Source organism: Nematostella vectensis, chromosome 7 (genome assembly GCF_932526225.1).
Source record: "Nematostella vectensis chromosome 7, jaNemVect1.1, whole genome shotgun sequence".
Classification (NCBI taxonomy): Eukaryota; Metazoa; Cnidaria; class Anthozoa; order Actiniaria; family Edwardsiidae; genus Nematostella; species Nematostella vectensis.
The window spans coordinates 15,359,217-15,376,699 of NC_064040.1; the positions used below are offsets into that span (position 1 = coordinate 15,359,217).

At 41.1% G+C, this 17,483-nt stretch overlaps 2 protein-coding genes across 5 annotated transcripts; one reads left to right on the plus strand and one right to left on the minus strand.

The window, feature by feature from the left end:
- The first annotated feature begins 141 nt into the window (after positions 1 to 141).
- Positions 142 to 3,924, plus strand: LOC116618022 (trafficking protein particle complex subunit 6b). The gene is made up of 6 exons (XM_032381263.2): positions 142 to 265; positions 349 to 410; positions 497 to 614; positions 1,524 to 1,607; positions 2,101 to 2,194; positions 3,312 to 3,924. Exons 1-6 carry the CDS (start codon positions 179 to 181, stop codon positions 3,341 to 3,343), a joined length of 477 nt encoding a protein of 158 aa, XP_032237154.1. The 5' UTR covers positions 142 to 178; the 3' UTR covers positions 3,344 to 3,924.
- On the minus strand, positions 3,649 to 15,761 carry LOC5511851 (sodium- and chloride-dependent GABA transporter 1). Of its 4 annotated transcripts, none has more exons than XM_032381262.2 (15): positions 15,579 to 15,761; positions 13,139 to 13,208; positions 11,987 to 12,179; positions 9,836 to 9,970; positions 9,136 to 9,343; positions 8,600 to 8,867; positions 8,216 to 8,319; positions 7,466 to 7,590; positions 6,506 to 6,618; positions 6,293 to 6,424; positions 5,564 to 5,663; positions 5,260 to 5,360; positions 4,751 to 4,918; positions 4,264 to 4,395; positions 3,649 to 3,824 (listed from the first exon to the last, which is right to left on the minus strand). In XM_032381262.2, the coding sequence occupies exons 3-14, from the start codon at positions 12,159 to 12,161 to the stop codon at positions 4,279 to 4,281; spliced, it is 1,746 nt and encodes a 581-aa protein (XP_032237153.1). In that variant the 5' UTR covers positions 12,162 to 12,179; positions 13,139 to 13,208; positions 15,579 to 15,761; the 3' UTR covers positions 3,649 to 3,824; positions 4,264 to 4,278. The 4 variants fall into 4 exon arrangements, with proteins under 4 accessions (XP_032237153.1, XP_032237151.1, XP_048586328.1 ...); XM_032381260.2 differs by having other exon boundaries at positions 13,139 to 13,211; XM_048730371.1 differs by having other exon boundaries at positions 13,139 to 13,274.
- Positions 15,762 to 17,483: the final 1,722 nt, after the last annotated feature.

Sequence of the window (17,483 nt, forward strand, 5' to 3'; positions counted from 1 at the left end):
AAATAATATAAGGTTAATTAAGTGGATTGTAGTTTACTGTAACTTATTTCACAAAGTGATTTTTTTTTATTTATACATATTACAAAAATGGTGATAAAAAATGGTGATAAATAAATGCTAACAATATACCCTACCCCCCTTAGGGTAAATATGCCTGTCTGCTATCTCGATTTCCAAGATGGCGGACGTTGATTCAACTTTCGACTTCCTTCACATGGAGATAGTTGGCTATTTCCACAGAGAGAAACAAGGAAGATTTTCCGAGGTAATTAAAAGACCGAAATTTTTCCATATGCGTAAACAAGCTGTCCGTTAACAGAATGATTGTGGATGAATTTCACATTTTAGGCCGATGCCATGCAGAAACTGGAAAAGATGGGATTCAATGTTGGACAGCGTTTGGTGGAAAGGTGTGTTTTCTTGTCTTGTGCCATTATGACTCAAATATTTGTTTGATTAATGAAGTTATTGATTATTTTAAATCTTATTTTGGTAGATTCACGAAGGATTCGCCGAGATTTAAAGACGAACTAGACATTATGAAGTACGTGTGTAAGGATTTTTGGACGGCGGTGTTCAAACGTCAGGTTGATAATTTGAGAACAAACCATCAGGTACTATGGGACGAACTATCATATTTGCGAATATAGTAAAAACCTGCTAGTAGGAACCTGAAAAGGGAAGAACCTGTGAGCCTAAAATTTGCTATTTACACCTCATAAAGAACAAAAAAAGAAAATTGCCTAAAAATAAAAAAACACAGCTATGCAAGAATCCTATTTATTGAAGTAAGAACTTGCCACTTTGGGCTATAAATTTACTTACTCGTGGGTTTTCACTGTATCTGTGACAGTGTTCTCACTGTATCTGTGACTGACACCACAGGCTTCCCACACACATCAGTGAAGGATTTCAAAGGACATAGGAATTCATGAAAATAATTATCTATGAGTTATATCTTCATGCTCTAATTCATGAAATAAATTTAGTTGGGCTGTAAATGTATCTGTCAGTGGTGTTTTTTTCTTCCCTAGAGGCTTTATTTTACGAGTTTAGGGTGATATACTTACTTATATATATACTTATAGATATACTATACCTTAATACTGACAACAACGGCTTCAGCGGTTTAAAGCTTAAACCGTTACTGGATAAGAGAGGGATGGAACTGTTTTTTTTTTTTAATAATCCGATCAAAAACCTACAAGAAATGATTTTTGAATGTCAATTTTAGCTTTCCATCATTGATCAGCACATAGTGGCTGGTCAAATGGCATCTTTGGAATGTAGCTTGCATGCTTGCTTGTCCTTTTCCATCCCTCTTGCTTATCAACAGGTCACAAGCATTGACAGTCTGCATGTACTCCCCTCTACAAGTTACATTTCACACGACAATTCACAACTTAGATGTTATTGCAGAAACTGTGAGAAAGACAAGTCAGGTGTAGGGCTACGCCATCTATGCTAATGGTGGCTAGTTGCTCTAGTTTTAAAATACTGGACTGTCATTTTATCTCTTTCAGGGAGTTTATGTTCTTCAGGATAACAAGTTTCGAGTATTAACTCAAATGTCAGAAGGAAAACAGTATACTGAGGTAGCTCCCAAGGTAATGATTGCAGCAAACCTTAGTATACTGCCATTTTCATCCATTAACCAATAACCTTTTTACGCATTTAGTTTATTCTCTTAGAGAATGAGACACAGGGTAATTCCTCCTCCATACACACAAGTTTACAACATACGTTACATGAAAAAATGTTCAGTGTTCATGGATGGTCACACATGGTAGCATTTCCTGGTCACAAACTGACAATGGCCATCCGTGGATCTTTCCCTGTATTTTTCTGGTGTGCAAAGTGCAGATGATGATACCATGTGCAGATGATGATACCATGTGCAGATGATGATACCATGTCATCCAAATGGACACAAGTTATCTTCCTATCAATCTGTGTCATCCCCCATTTCCTTTCTTTCCTATCTCTTCCCTTTCTGATATTGATTGTATATTCTAGTTTTTAACATTCCATTGCATGATATACAATTGGGTCCAAGGAATATTTCTCTGCTATGGCTGATTGTGTACTGTTTTTTTCCAGTTTTTAGCATTTCCGTGTGGCATGATCAGAGGGGGTCTGGCAAACCTTGGAATAACATGTACTGTTTCTGCAGATGTTTTACCAATGCCCGCGTGTGAGTATACTGTAAATATTATTTTAAAAAAGATCAAAACTTACACTGCCAACTTAAACTGTTATACTGTACACATTGCCTCAGCCATTACACCTGTCGAAATAGTTAGTAATAGTTACTTTCAAACTGTCAGCAGGTGTTATCTTGTGGCTGTATGGGTTGTGTTATCATTATAAGAAACATCAACAGATTGATTGGGGAAAGCAAAGGGACAGCGAAAAGGGTTTGGTGGTTTTACAGTAAGAGTCTAGCAAGGAAGCCGAGGTGGATCAGAAAGGAGGTGGAGATGGGTGAAAGTGGATTGGTGTGACATTAGAAAGTGATCTATAGCTAAACTACAAAACAACAGGAAAATTGCTTTCTTGACTTGAACAATTATGACATTTAACCATCTAAACCTATCAATCAACGCTTTTCTGTTTTCACACCTGCTCCATAAACCACTGCACACAAGGAAATTGGTTGCCAAAGGTAGTATGATTGAATGTGGTACTGTCAGACAAAAAAATAGTGTGTGAATTCTGGGTCCTTGCTAAACCACAAATTCAGGGAATTTCCACAAAATTGGCTGTAAGAGTCTGTATCTTTGTTGGCAATATTGTTGAGGACTTTTTCATACTGCGAATTTGGAGATCCAAGCACACACACACCAGGGGTTTCATTAGGCCCTGGGGGCCGGCAGAGCTGGCTATTTTCCACCAAGCGCTGGCTACTTTTTTTTTAAAGTCTTGAACTAGATAGATAGATAGATAGGGGTTTTATTCAATTGCCATGGCAGTATTACAGACTGAATTAAGGCAAAGGGCCAGCACATATAGCGTTATACTATTACAGAAATCGATAAGTAACAAAGTCACCAAAGCGTTTAGTTACAGAAATATGTTTGTAGGTATTCATACTGCCGGATCTTAGTGAGTATCCATGCACATTATTAATTACGCCTCCAGTAATTACAGATCGAAGATAAAATAACTTCCACTCCCTACTTATCAATCTCCACCGCCTACTCTGAAAGTTTATGAAAGCCCTGCACACCATCATTATTACCATGACACTCAGTGGATAAATCTGGCAACACATGAATTCATAATTTGTTATATTGTTTTTCTCCCTACAGGTAGATTTCAAATTGTTATTCAGAGGACGTAACTAAAGTTGAAGAATCCATAAGAGGTGAAAACATTTTATTATGATCACAGAGGAATAAGACAAGAAATGACTTGTATGTGCCTTCTGTCATGTACATTGCAAGTGATGACAGAAGAACTACAGAAGTAGAGCATAATTTATGATATAATATTATTTTCTTGAATCTTGCCAGAAAATATCTGGCCCCATCTCCTAGCAGAATAGCAATATTTCTTCCAGCATGTTATACTGTATTTACACAAAAGACAAATACAGTACACCAACAAATGTTTTACTTCATCATAATGAAAAACTCAAAAACATCATAATGAAAAATCCAGTTTCTTTATTACTTTGCTAGTTCTTTGTTAGATAAGTGACTCTCTCTTGTTGCTATGTACTGCACACATATTACTCAACCATAAAAAAAAAAGTTAGTACAACAAAAAGGAAAAGCTCTGGTAGATTTATGCAATGTTTGTTCGTCAGCTCTATTCACAATCTGGAAACAAAAATGTAAATATATTTGATTAGCTGAACTAAATAAAACAACTGTACTTATTAGTACTGTAGAGAATAATAATAAGTATAATTGATCAAAATGTAAGGTCTTTATTCATTGAATGTGGCACAATACTTCTAGCGGGGATATTTCCGTTGGCAATTTATGGAAGTTTTAAATTTTACAGTGTTTCCATTTTTGTACAATGTACAAAAAAGAGTTTACAAAGAACATATTGTAGAAAAATTGCGTCTGCCCCCCCCCCCCCCCCCCCCCACACACACACACACATCTGACATATACAAGTAGTAAAACATGACACCTAAACAGAGTTTTCTCGCTTCTACAATGTCATCTCTGCCTTGTACCCAGCTAGTAAATGTTATTTTTCTCATAAACCTTAACTGACTTAAGTCCTTAACTTAACTGAAATCCTTACCCTGAGTAAAAAACATCACACGTTGGAGGTAAAGTGGTACACTATTTCGCGCTGTATTGGTGCCTTCTCTGAACACTTCTCTATCTCGAGGTCAAGGTCATCCAGTGTCACAAAGGCTTCGTTGGTCAAGCGCTAAGGAATTACACAAAGCATTAAAACGGATGGGGAAGGAGGGTAGAATTGCTCACACAAGGGGCAGTTACAATATCGGAATAGAACATTTTATGGCCAAACGTGAATAGTTTATTTGAAGATCTCTTAGAGGCAGCGTTAACTAATAGGTAGTCGTCACGTCAGATATCCGGAATAGAGCGTGATGGGACATCTTAGACGTGTAATAATTGTAATTATTATTGTAATTATTACTTTGGGGTACCTGAGCAAATGTGCCCTCTGCCTTTTAGCTACAGTAAGTTGTAGATTTATGACACATTGGACGGAAACGACACGGAAATATGAATGGGACTAGTAAACAGGTGTTGAGTACCTGAAGGAATGTGCCCTCTGCCTTGTAGATCTTATAACACATTGTAACGGGAATACACAGCATTGAACTCAAAGCGAGCAGCCACCCAACACCTTCCGCCCACGCTGGGTATGGCACATTCTCATACGTGATTCTCTTGTATTTCGCCAAGCTGAACACGAAGATTCCCTGATATGAGCAACAAAAGTGTGGAGATTACCATCAGGAGGTGTGATGAACTTGATATGAATTATGCATAAATAATTGGAACGCCGTAATTATATCGCCATCATCTTAATCACCATTAGCATTATCACATTATAATCACACTATCATCACACCAAAACATCGTTATTGTCATAATCATAATCTGTTATAATCATCGCTTCATTATCAATAACGTGTTTAGTTGTTATTTCGAATCATTGAAGTATTGGTATAAAGCATCTTTAGTTCTTGTAAGTATTTTAGACTGCATGTCTTATCTGTTTGTTGTTCTAACCAAGGTTGAGGGATTTCGCTATACTCACAAGGACCATGATGGGTGAGATGTACTTCCAACAGATGACCCACCACTGCAGCACAGGTCTCCCAATCATCTGGGATATGTTGTCGGCATAACGACGTGCCCCTAAAAGTCAAAATAAGGTGGAAATTTCTTATAGAGCAAGAGGTTAATCCAACACGGTTCCGAGGTTAGTAGGAAGATATTTAGAAGTGAGACTAGCCAATCAATCCAACCAATCACGAGCAGTTATGTAGTGGCACGTAAAAACGGCTTACAATGTCCAGCCAATTAAAAACCGTTATATATGTGACACGTGACAAGCTTACCATAAATCCAGCCAATGACGAGAAGCTCAAAGCAAACGACAAACAAGAGGGAGAGGCCGCATGAAAACGAGTCGAATAAATTGAACACGAACATCCCGCCCTGGAATCAGAAAGAAGGTTATTGTTAAAGTATGACTAGCGCTACCGTTGCCACAGAACAAGTTTAGAAAGCTAGCCATCAGTGAATGATGTGTCTTCATTGTAGCAAATTATAGCCTCAGTGTAGAAAATGCACTTTAGACACTTTAGACATTCTACCATCGGAAAGCACATCAATCAGCACTGTAATTATTATTGCACCCTCTTTGGCTATGTTTCCTATGTTTTCCTATGTTTCCTATGTTTGTTTCAGACACTTTTCTTGGTGGTCAGAGTAGCAATTTATGTTTAGGCTTTCGGTCAGCAAAAACTGTCCCATTGGTTTTGATGTACCATTAATTTTTTTTCCCTTAGCCTCCCAAACAGGCGACTTTAGGTAGGTCGCATGTGTTCCTTACAACGCCTGCAGGGTAGCCTGACCTACCACCAAGAACGGATGTAGGAAGGGGCATAAGGTTAAGCATTAGTTTGCGTAGGTCTGGTCCATGCTCAGGTTTTTTACAAATTAGAATAGTCCAAGTGCGCCACAAAGACTTATGTAAGATTCTTAAGGCTAGATCTCACCTAAGTTAACTCGGATTGGTTATTAGGCCCACAGGAAACTCATAACATAGGATATGTGGTTCTTACCTTTGATACACAGGAGAGCCCAAGGAGAAACATCACAAAACAAATCACCAATACGACTAACTCGCGATGTTTATGCAGTTGTCTCGGCCACTGTTCTATAAGAGCGGCAGCTACAACCTCAACCTGTCCAAACTGAAACACGCAAAACAATGTAAGTTGGGAATACATATATAGCTGGATCTTATTATTATACTAATATATAAATTGACATACCTGACTATCAAGTCCAAGCGCTATCAGCATTAGAAAGAAGATCACTGCCCATATCTGGGGAAACGGAAGCTGAGAAATAGCTGCTGGGTAAACGATGAAAACAAGGCCAGGTCCTATGGAGGAAAATACCATTTAACGTGACTTTAAAATGATTCCTGACAGATTGGGAATGGTTGTATGTCATGTAATAAAAAGCTTACTCATCTTACCTTATCTCAGGCCACTAACATCGCCTAATCTTATTACCTCGACAAGTCTTACATAAACTTACCTTGCCATACGTTAGACCTCATCTTACCCTATCCACCTTGTTCCAACTTACAGTAGCTCATCTCTCATCATCCTACCTAACCTTGCCTTTCCTTATTTTGCCACACCTTATTTTACCTTACCTGAGACCTCACCCTACCCAGTTACCCCAACTAAACTCACCTTGCTCACTCCACCTTACTATAGCTTACTCCACAATAGTCATAATCTTTTGCAAGCTCACCTTACTTTACATTCTTGACATATTACACATTACCCACATGCTTGACTCATGCCTTATCTCAGCAAATCTCATCTTACCTTTCAACACATTACCTTACTTCAGACGTTACCTCAGACTCAGATTTTTTGTCACTTAAAATACGTTTTTTGAAATAAAGATATCAATATATGCTTTTACAGAGTGTGACAAGGAAGTCCGTAGGAAACCACAAAGCTTTAACGGGACGGACCTCTTAAATCGAAAAACATTTTATAGTGTGGACAGTCAGGTTAATTGGAGAGCTCAACATTACCTTCATTTGAAGGGAAACAAGAAAAAGCTCTTACCTTAAGACCCTCATACTTTAATTCAACACTTGCTCCCACCTTTCCTTTGCTTAAGATAACAATCAGAGGTAGAGGTATGCTTTTATCTTTCGCTTGCTTAAGATTACCACCATATCAAAGGATAGAGGAGAAATCTCTCACCTTGTGATGCTACCTCAGGGACGCTCTTCTCCTGCACATGCGCCATGTAACCCACAATAGCAAAGATGACGAACCCAGCGAAAACACTCGTGGCACAGTTAATGACAGAGATCAGAAGAGCGTCGCTGAAAAGTAAGTCGCAAGACCAGAATCAGATCAAGGCATTAGGCAGCTATACTCACTTTTTATACTTCGTTCATATCCACATCAGCACCATAACTATCTTTGCCGTGTGTTCTATGCCATGGCCATCATTATCAATTATCATACTTCTGGAATTAACCGAATAAAGCGCAAAAGGCTTCTTATTCTGCCCAAGTTTGAGAAGAGTCGATTTGAAAGAAGTTTCCAAAAAGAAAACACACATTATGCTGGAGCGCGTCTCAGGCGCAAATCCAGACCTATTTGCACCTGATTTTGTAAACAGGCCAAAATGCTTAGAGTGAAGTACGTTATGTATGAGGTATATGACTTCATTCTGTTAATTGAGGCGGCAATAGTGGTTTATTTTTTAAAAAGGTCAGAATTATTACCTGGATCCGCACCTGCCTCTATCTACTTTGTTATTATTATAATCTCCAGTAAATAATTGTTCACGTTTGTTTTTCACTGGTTCCTTATCTATATTTTCATCGTGATATCTTTATTGTATTCTAATCGTCATCATTATAACCATTGATTTATCATTATTATCATCATTATCGTAATGGCACATGACTATCATTTGCCTTCGTCGACACCTTTTTATACCTGAAAACGTTGTTTTTTCGTGGATTGTAGCTGGCAAAACCGATGAGCACACCAAACCCAATCGTCAAGGAATACAAGATCTGAGAAGCAGCGTCTATCCAAACCTGGAAAACACGAATTCTGTATCATCCCCTTATTTCATTGCTGTATGCTATTTGTTTAACTAGGCGGTTCTACTTATGCCTGAGACAACTAAACAGTAGAGAAAAAATAAACGAGTGCATGGTCGGCGGAACCCAACAAAGTTCTTTCGATTTCCGGGGACTCCTCGGGATTGTTTCGGGTCCCAAGATCAGTTGGGGGACTTTTGGCGATCGTTTCGGGTCTTGGGATCAATCCGGGTCCCGTCCCGACTGAGGTATCTTACCGCTGCCTCGAACGTACCTTTGGGTCCTGTAGTCGGTCCCACTGCGGAGTAATGAAGTAGAGAACCCCGTCTATCGCCCCCGGCAGGGTCACGCCCTTGATAAAAAATATGACCAGTATGATGTAAGGAAGAGTAGCGGTGACGTAGACCACTTTGCCAGTCGTACGGATCCCCCGCCAAATGGAGAAGTACACAAGTATCCAGGCAACCAGCAGACACAAGGTCAGGTGAACACTCAGGCCTCCCGGTTCTTCGATGCTTTTGGTGATTTCGAGCACGTTTTTTCTGTAAAGACACGTAACAGTTCTTAATATTTTCCAGGGTTTATAGTGTGACGCAGGCTACCTTTGCCAAGACAAGACAAAGCTATAAGAGAAAGTCAGCGGACAAAGCTCCATGTAGTTCGTCACCAGTCCCCGAAGGCCGACCGTGAGATGCCGCCATTTTTGAAAGTCGTGTATACTACTAGAGTCTTACATACACTAAGAAATCATGTCTTGGATATTCTACAGGATTCTACAGGAATGTATATTTGGGATCGAGTATTACTTACACTAGAAATTCTCGGCTGGACGAGACTCCGGAGGCATTGGCAGATGCGTTGTACACATAGCAATCTGGGGTGTTCCATGAATGATGGCAGCCCACCCATGGTATGTCGGCAAAGAATGAGTTGTACAAAAAGTACAGACTCCATGCAAGGATCACGTTGTAGTAGATAGAAACGATGAATGAGATGACAATGGATGCAAAACCAATACCTAAACAAAAAGGAATAAATTCCATGCGCGTTCCAGGGATTGGCTGAGAGGGGGGAAAAGCATAGTATTTGAAGATTCCTTAATAAAAAATTACCCACCTTTTGGACGCCAAGGGGGATGCGCGCGCACCCTGCGCACCCCCTGTGTACGCGCCTAAATTCATGGTGCACAAAAGGGTTGGAGAATCAGAAAGTTGAAATATCATTTGATTAAAGCACAATTTCTCAAATTTTCGATATCTGAGAGTGACCGGCGTGTGACATTTGGGGCCAACAATTTTATATCGTACGGAAAGGTAACATTTCAGCCCGTCAGACAGCAATCCCATAACATGTAGATCCCTAACACCCGCAAGTAAAGCTTTATTGTACTTACTACCAATAAAGGTAAATAATGAACTCTTAGAGCGAAACCACTCCCTCCCCCAACTTCCAGACTCTAAATAAAGGCTAAAACAAGCATTTTCGATAATTGACTGAGAGGTAGACATACCGGAGAAGAGAGGACATATTTTTTGCCACGCTTTTATCGGGCCTTCTTGTAGAAGCTGTCCCAAACTCAGTTCCATGAAGAATAAAGGTATTCCGCCCAGGCATAGGAACAACACATACGGGATGAGAAAGGCACCTGGACAAAATATACAAAAGAGACCAAATTGATTTGTTAAGTTGGGCTGGACAAGACCTTTGGATAATAAAGCTCCGTGTAAACGATGCAAACATTTGCTAATGCTGTCATCACTGCGTTGGGGTTAGAGGCGTGCAGGTATAGATATCATCTGCAAAAATGTTTTCAAAGCAAAAGGCCCCTTAGGGAGGATGGCGCGGCTGTGCTGGATGTGCCCACCCCTAGCTAACGCGACCGCGATTGACTACAAATGAAGTGCTGAAAATTACTTTGCAGCAGTCTCAATATCAGAGGGTTTGGCTAGTCATGCTTGCGAACTTTGCAGGGAGCTTGCACCTAAGGTTAACGGCTAAGCGAAGTTGAATTAGATTGGGGGCGTTTGGAATGAGAATCCTTATTATTTTAATGACAAAATCGACAGCTGGTTGTGGCCACCCCTCATTCCAGTTGATGACGAGAATGACTCGTCACGCACTTACCGCCTCCATTTGGAGGAGAATGACTCGTCACGCACTTACCGCCTCCATTTGGACGAGAATGTGTCGTCACGCACTTACCGCCTCCATTTGGACGAGAATGACTCGTCACGCACTTACCGCCTCCATTTGGACGATAATGTGTCGTCACGCACTTACCGCCTCCATTTGGACGAGAATGTGTCGTCACGCACTTACCGCCTCCATTTGGACGAGAATAACTCGTCACGCACTTACTGCCTCCATTTGGACGAGAATGTGTCGTCACGCACTTACCGTCTACAGTTGATGACGAGAATGTGTCGTCACGCACTTACCGCCTCCATTTGGATGAGAATGTGTCGTCACGCACTTACCGCCTCCATTTGGACGAGAATGTGTCGTCACGCACTTACCGCCTCAATTTGGACGAGAATGTGTCGTCACGCACTTACCGCCTCCATTTGGACGAGAATGTGTCGTCACGCACTAACCGCCTCCATTTGGACGAGAATGTGTCGTCACGCACTTACCGCCTCCATTTGGACGATAATGTGTCGTCACGCACTTACCGCCTCCATTTGGACGAGAATGAATCGTCACGCACTTACCGCCTCCATTTGGACGAGAATGTGTCGTCACGCACTTACCGCCTCCATTTGGACGAGAATGTGTCGTCACGCACTTACCGCCTCCATTTGGACGAGAATGACTCGTCACGTGCTTACCGCCTCCATTTGGACGAGAATGACTCGTCACGTGCTTACCGCCTCCATTTGGACGAGAATGTGTCGTCACGCACTTACCGCCTCCATTTGGACGAGAATGTGTCGTCACGCACTTACCGCCTCCATTTGGACGAGAATGTGTCGTCACGCACTTACCGCCTCCATTTGGACGAGAATGTGTCGTCACGCACTAACCGCTTCCATTTGGACGATAATGTGTCGTCACGCACTTACCGCCTCCATTTGGACGAGAATGTGTCGTCACGCACTAACCGCTTCCATTTGGACGAGAATGTGTCGTCACACACTTACCGCCTCCATTTGGACGAGAATGACTCGTCACGTGCTTACCGCCTCCATTTGGACGAGAATGTGTCGTCACGCACTTACCGCCTCCATTTGGACGAGAATGACTCGTCACGTGCTTACCGCCTCCATTTGGACGAGAATGACTCGTCACGCACTTACCGCCTCCATTTGGACGAGAATGACTCGTCACGTGCTTACCGCCTCCATTTGGACGAGAATGACTCGTCACGTGCTTACCGCCTCCATTTGATGACGAGAGTGTGACTCCACGTACTTACCGCCTTCATTTGATGACGAGAATTTGACGTCACGTGCTTACCGCCTCCATTTGATGACGAAAGTGTGACTTCACGTACTCATTGCCTCCATTTGATTACGACAACTTGAAATCACGTGCTTACCGCTTCCACTAGATGACGAGAGTGTGACGTCACGTACTTACCGCCTCCATTTGATGACGAGTATTTGACGTCACGTACTTACCGCCTCCATTTGATGACGAGTATTTGACATCACGTACTTACCGCCTCCATTCTTGAAACACATGTAAGGAAACCTCCAGAAGTTTCCATAGCCCACTGCAAACCCAATGCACGCGAAGAGAAACTCGATCTTCCGATCCCAGCGCTCACGTGATTCGACAGTCACCAAATCCTTCTTCTCGTCGTTCTTCAGCGGTTTGTTGGAGTCTGCCGTCATTGGCGCAACACTTTGTCTCTAGGAACGGAATTTAGGATATAAAAGTGAGGGGTGGTCCCGAATAGTTAGCAGATACTAAACACTGCAAGTAGCATGGACAAGACATAGGACTATGGATTTGATGAAAACTTATGGGGGAGGGGTGGTTAGCAGATACTAAACACTGCAAGTAGCATGGACAAGACATAGGACTATGGATTTGATGAAAACTTATGGGGGAGGGGTGGTTAGCAGATATTTAATACTGCAAGTTGCATGGACAAGGGATATAGCAAATGGTGGATTTGGTGGATTCGTTGAAAAGTTAGGGGGAGTGGTGATCTCCCATACTAAACACTGCAAGTAGCAATACACGTAGTCACCCTGAACTGCTGAAACCCAACTAATTCTAAACTCTGAGACATGCCGACTGCATTGTCACGCGGAGTCGCGGCGAAAACACTCAAATTTACAAATTCGGAATTCGTCTCGCACCCGCTATAAGATCCTTTTTATAAACTATTTTATTCAGGTATATCAAATTTCATGGAATCAACTATTTTATTCAGGTATATCAAATTTCATGGAATCAACTATTTTATTCAGATATATCAAATTTCATGGAATCAACTATTTTATTAAGGTATATCAAATTTCATGGAATCAACTATTTTATTCAGGTATATCAAATTTTATGGAATAAAGTCTAAGTTAAAAACTGTTACTGTTGTAACACTTCACAAAGTATATGGATGGAAAGTAAGCCGTAAAAGCGATGCTAAAGTCTGAGAAAGCAAATAATTCCGCGTAGTTTTCGCTTTTACGGCCGCAAAACTTCATTGAAAATATCCACGCAAAATGCAGTGAAGCGCGGTCCAAAAAGATAATCTCGAAAAGATTGCTCCAGCAGTCTGTTTCGTTAGATTTAGTCGAGAAGATACTTAAAACAAGCTCACAAACTGCAATTATATCAAATTGTGGCATGCAGTATAACTAATCGTAAGACTTCGGCTTTTGCTATATTGGAGTATTGTTGTTTTGCCTTGGATTGTTGTATGTCTTTTGTCTCTGCTGAAGACACAAAACTCAATACGGTGCCAGGGTCAGTGGGTCAGCTTTGTCGGTGAGTGATGCCTGGGATATTAATGAGGGTCGCAATTGAACAGCCGATCGTGAGTAACGCAACGCTCCCAGCTCCCGCTTTAGGGCGTGACTTTCTCCACGGGCTATAGGGTAATTTTACTCCGAAATGATGTCTAATGTCTTGTTAGTGTTGAATACGCGCTTTGTAGCCGCAGCCACCACTAGTGGGGTAGCTGCTAGCCGCTCTCCACAGTTACTGGATTCCTTTTCCCTTTCCCCCTTCGGAATCCCAAACCTCCGGAGAGCCGGCTTCGGCTAGCAGGTTACTAGGGAAGGAAAAATCCCGCAGTTGGGGGTCGAGTTACTCATTTACCAGGCAACTTTTGTTAGAAAACGCCTTCGTTTGAAAGTGGTACAAGGTAAAGCGTAGGGAATACAGCCAGTTTAGGTAAAAATGTACGTGCTTTATTCAACATTAACAAGACATTAGACATCATTTCGGAGTAAAATTATCCTATAGCCCGAGATTCAACCAACGCACAATTCGAAGCTTTTAGTATTTTCTTTCACATCCCAATAAGATTTATCTAGTTCAAGGGTTAGATAAGATTGTTTGTTCTATATACATACAAAATTTATTTTTACGCTTAAACGTTTTTTCAACGAACCGCTCTATCCAAAACTTTTCTCTGTTGAGAAATCTTTTGCCGATTTTAGACCTACATTCGAAAAATATTTTTGAACCCATAACCTATAGTATAATCTTGGTGCATTCATCTAGAGCTGTCCACAAGTTGCTCCAAAATACTTGAAAAGTTGCTCCATTTTTCTAAAAAAATCTCAAAAGTTACTCGAAATCCCTAAAAGCTGCTCAAAAGTTGCCTGAAAATTCAATAGTTGATTCGAAGTTGCTCTTTTTATTTTGGTGTAATAAAACACTAATCACCAACTAGAATTATCAGAAGCAGACCAATATTGAGCATTACCATGTGTGGCCCACCACTGATCTTTATCCTCTTCTGTTTCAAGTGCTGCACCATCAGCAATAGCCAGAGAGTTAAGAAGTTCCTCCACAAGTTCTACTACTTGTGCATCACTAATGACTTTTTTTCAAGCACTCTCAAAACTGAAAATCGCACGCTGCAAAGCTTCAAAAAAGCTGTAGAGAAATACCTATTAATAAACACCTAGAACCTAGGTACACCTTACTTCTTCTGTCAAACAATTATAAAAACGATATGCCTCAGCCCTATAATCTAGGTGCTGCTGTTTTATGAATGGCGGTCGTTTCGCCGTTTAACCGATTTCTTTCTATAAAGAAGCTTGTCGCGGTATTTTGGCTGAGCGTCACTGGACGAGAGAAGTCTGGAGGCTCTGGTACCCAGGGTGGCCTGATAACCTAGCTTCCTTCAGAACATTTCGATTTTAATACGCGGGCTACCTTTGGTTGTCGACGCCTGAAAATAATACTCATGGATTTTGATCACCGAATTTTCGTTGTGGATTCCTATGCAATAAATCGAGAACCGTACATGAGACGCGTACGAAGCTGTTTTTTTTTTCATCTAAGATTTCTTTTTTTTTTTGGACTTTTTTTCATAATGCAGTTGAACGATAAATAATTATCAAACAATGATATTTATTATCCAAAAAATGTTTTTTTTATATTCCTACATTGTTTCCGAATTTCCCCTTTCTGAATGATACTGTAAAGCACCATTTATAATATTAAAAGTATTTTTTTTGCTTGATCCAAGCATATCCTTGAACGTTCATTATCATCAAACAAACCCTTAAAGTTAGAAAATAGCAACGTTTCCAATAAGAGTGGGACAGACGAGTTAAAGAAAAAATAGTCAGCTCCATTGCCCATAAGTATCATAAAATAATAGTATTTGACAATCCTTTAATAAGAGATGTCTCACTTTTTGTCAGCTAAGGAGAACAAGTTATCAAAAATTAAATGGATCCCTTTTCTTCTTTCTGGCCTCAAGATTAGCAAACTTGTCAATGACTCCAATGACTGATGATGTTCTGCAAGCTGTTTGCTTAGGTAATTGTGCTTCCAGAGTTATGATTGCCGGATTGATTGAGCTCGAAGCCTTTACACAAGTCGTCATTATTTTTGCAGATTTTCAAGCAGCGGGTCCGTGCACAAATTCTCAAAATAAGATTCGATAAGGCTCCAAAGGCAAGAAAAGATAAAAAAACTCGAGAAACTGAAAAACCCACTAAATCAAATGGATCAGCAAAAGAAATCGACCACAGTTGCTCCACGTGAAAAAAAATCATGCAACCAAGAAAAGTCCCTTAACTTACTCAAAATCACCATGTTTCTCTGGTCTTACTTCTTACCATAGATGACCCTGGCGGAAATCAGTCTATGATCTTGAGATGAAGAGAAAAGACAAGCTTCTGATCTGTCACAACCACAATCAGCATTGAGATAGCTTCAAATATACTTATTTAAAGTGTTTTTCGACATTTTGGGATTTTCCAGCATTCCCTCGAAAAGCAAAGATGGAGAGTGTTTCCCAATCGCTAATCACTCTATTATGACGTAAAATACGTCATTTCCGGTCTCTCGCGCGCCAAGTGATAGCGGAGCCAGCGCGGCCGTAGGCCGCGCGCTGATGCGTTTCTTCCTTGATGTCTGCAAGGCGGACTGCGGTGATCCGCAGTCTGATACTAAAAACGTCAGGGGGGTACTTCATAAAAAATTAAAATGATAAAAATAGCTATTTACCGAGTAAAATCAGCTAGAATCGATGGGAAGGCATTATATTTATGGTTTCTTAAATTATTTACAGAAACTTATGTAATTTGTGTGGATTCTAGACTAATGTCTTATTAGAATTTTTTGTCTGGTTTCTGGTTTAGGCGCTTGCTAATTTCTATGCAATGCACAAAGAAATAGCTATATTATACATTTCTGAAACGTTTTTATACCGATTTAGCGCTAAGTTACTGCTAAATTTTTAAACAGCCAACGTTTACTTTTGTACTTTTTGGCGCCGACATAATGAATGTTGTCGACGTTGAAGACCACCCAAGTGGAAGTCGCGCATGGTACACGGCCCTGCTTGCTCGGTAACAGCTTTAGATCCCACACGCTCGCGCTCATCACGCGGAAAGGAGCTGAACAGGAAGTAATGTGCCGTGTAAAACTATAACCTGTTGTTAAAAGTTGCATTTTTTATCAAATACAGTTTATCCACCATCAGAACAATAAAACAAGGTCCCGTACCAAGTGGCGGATCTAGGGGTGAGCCGGGCTGGCCGCGGCAGGGGCGTACGCAGGATTTTAACAAGTTGCAGTCAAAGCATTCAGAAGCTGAATGAGGGCGTGGCCCCTCAGGGGCGTACGCAGGATTTTAACAAGTTGCAGCCAAAGCATTCAGAAGCTGAATGAGGGCGTGGTCCCTCAGGGGCGTACGCAGGATTTTAACAAGTTGCAGTCAAAGCATTCAGAAGCTGAAGGAGGGCGTGGTCCCTCAGGGGCGTACGCAGGATTTTAACAAGTTGTAGTCAAAGCATTCAGAAGCTGAAGGAGGGCGTGGTCCCTCAGGGGCGTACGCAGGATTTTAACAAGTTGTAGTCAAAGCATTCAGAAGCTGAATGAGGGCGTGGTCCCTCAGGGGCGTACGCAGGATTTTAACAAGTTGCAGTAAAAGCATTCAGAAGCTGAATGAGGGCGTGGTCCCTCAGGGGCGTACGCAGGATTTTAACAAGTTGTAGTCAAAGCATTCAGAAGCTGAAGGAGGGCGTGGTCCCTCAGGGACGTACGCAGGATTTTAACAAGTTGCAGTCAAGCATTCAGAAGCTGAATGAGGGCGTGGTCCCTCAGGGGCGTACGCAGGATTTTAACAAGTTGCAGTCAAGCATTCAGAAGCTGAAGGAGGGCGTGGTCCCTCAGGGACGTACGCAGGATTTTAACAAGTTGCAGTCAAGCATTCAGAAGCTGAATGAGGGCGTGGTCCCTCATCCCGCAACTCAGTGAAGATTTCATAGCTCCCGCTTTTGGGTTTGAAATTGGCGTCAATGCGTCAGACTTTTAAGAATATTACACGATCCTCTGTCATCCTCGATCTGAAAAAGTACTTCAGTCGTCGCGGGGCACTGAACGACATAACAATATGTTTGGAAATCATCTGTAGACTAACATGATTAAGAAAATTATAGTTTTTATCCTCATCATATATATAAAACTACGTACATAGAATGAACGAGTAAACATTTGATTTTGTCCCCGCATTATGC

Coding starts and splice junctions, on each gene's coding strand:
- LOC116618022 (XM_032381263.2), top strand. CDS start 179: ATGGCGGACGTTGATTCAACTTTCGACTTCCTTCACATGGAGATAGTT. Junction 1,608..2,100: donor ATACTGAGGTAGCTCCCAAG/GTAATGATTGCA, acceptor GTTTTTTTCCAG/TTTTTAGCATTTCCGTGTGG. Junction 2,195..3,311: donor TGTTTTACCAATGCCCGCGT/GTGAGTATACTG, acceptor TTCTCCCTACAG/GTAGATTTCAAATTGTTATT.
- LOC5511851 (XM_032381259.2), bottom strand. Junction 8,320..8,599: donor ACCGACTACAGGACCCAAAG/GTACGTTCGAGG, acceptor CGTGTTTTCCAG/GTTTGGATAGACGCTGCTTC. Junction 6,425..6,505: donor CGCTTGGACTTGATAGTCAG/GTATGTCAATTT, acceptor TGCGTGTTTCAG/TTTGGACAGGTTGAGGTTGT.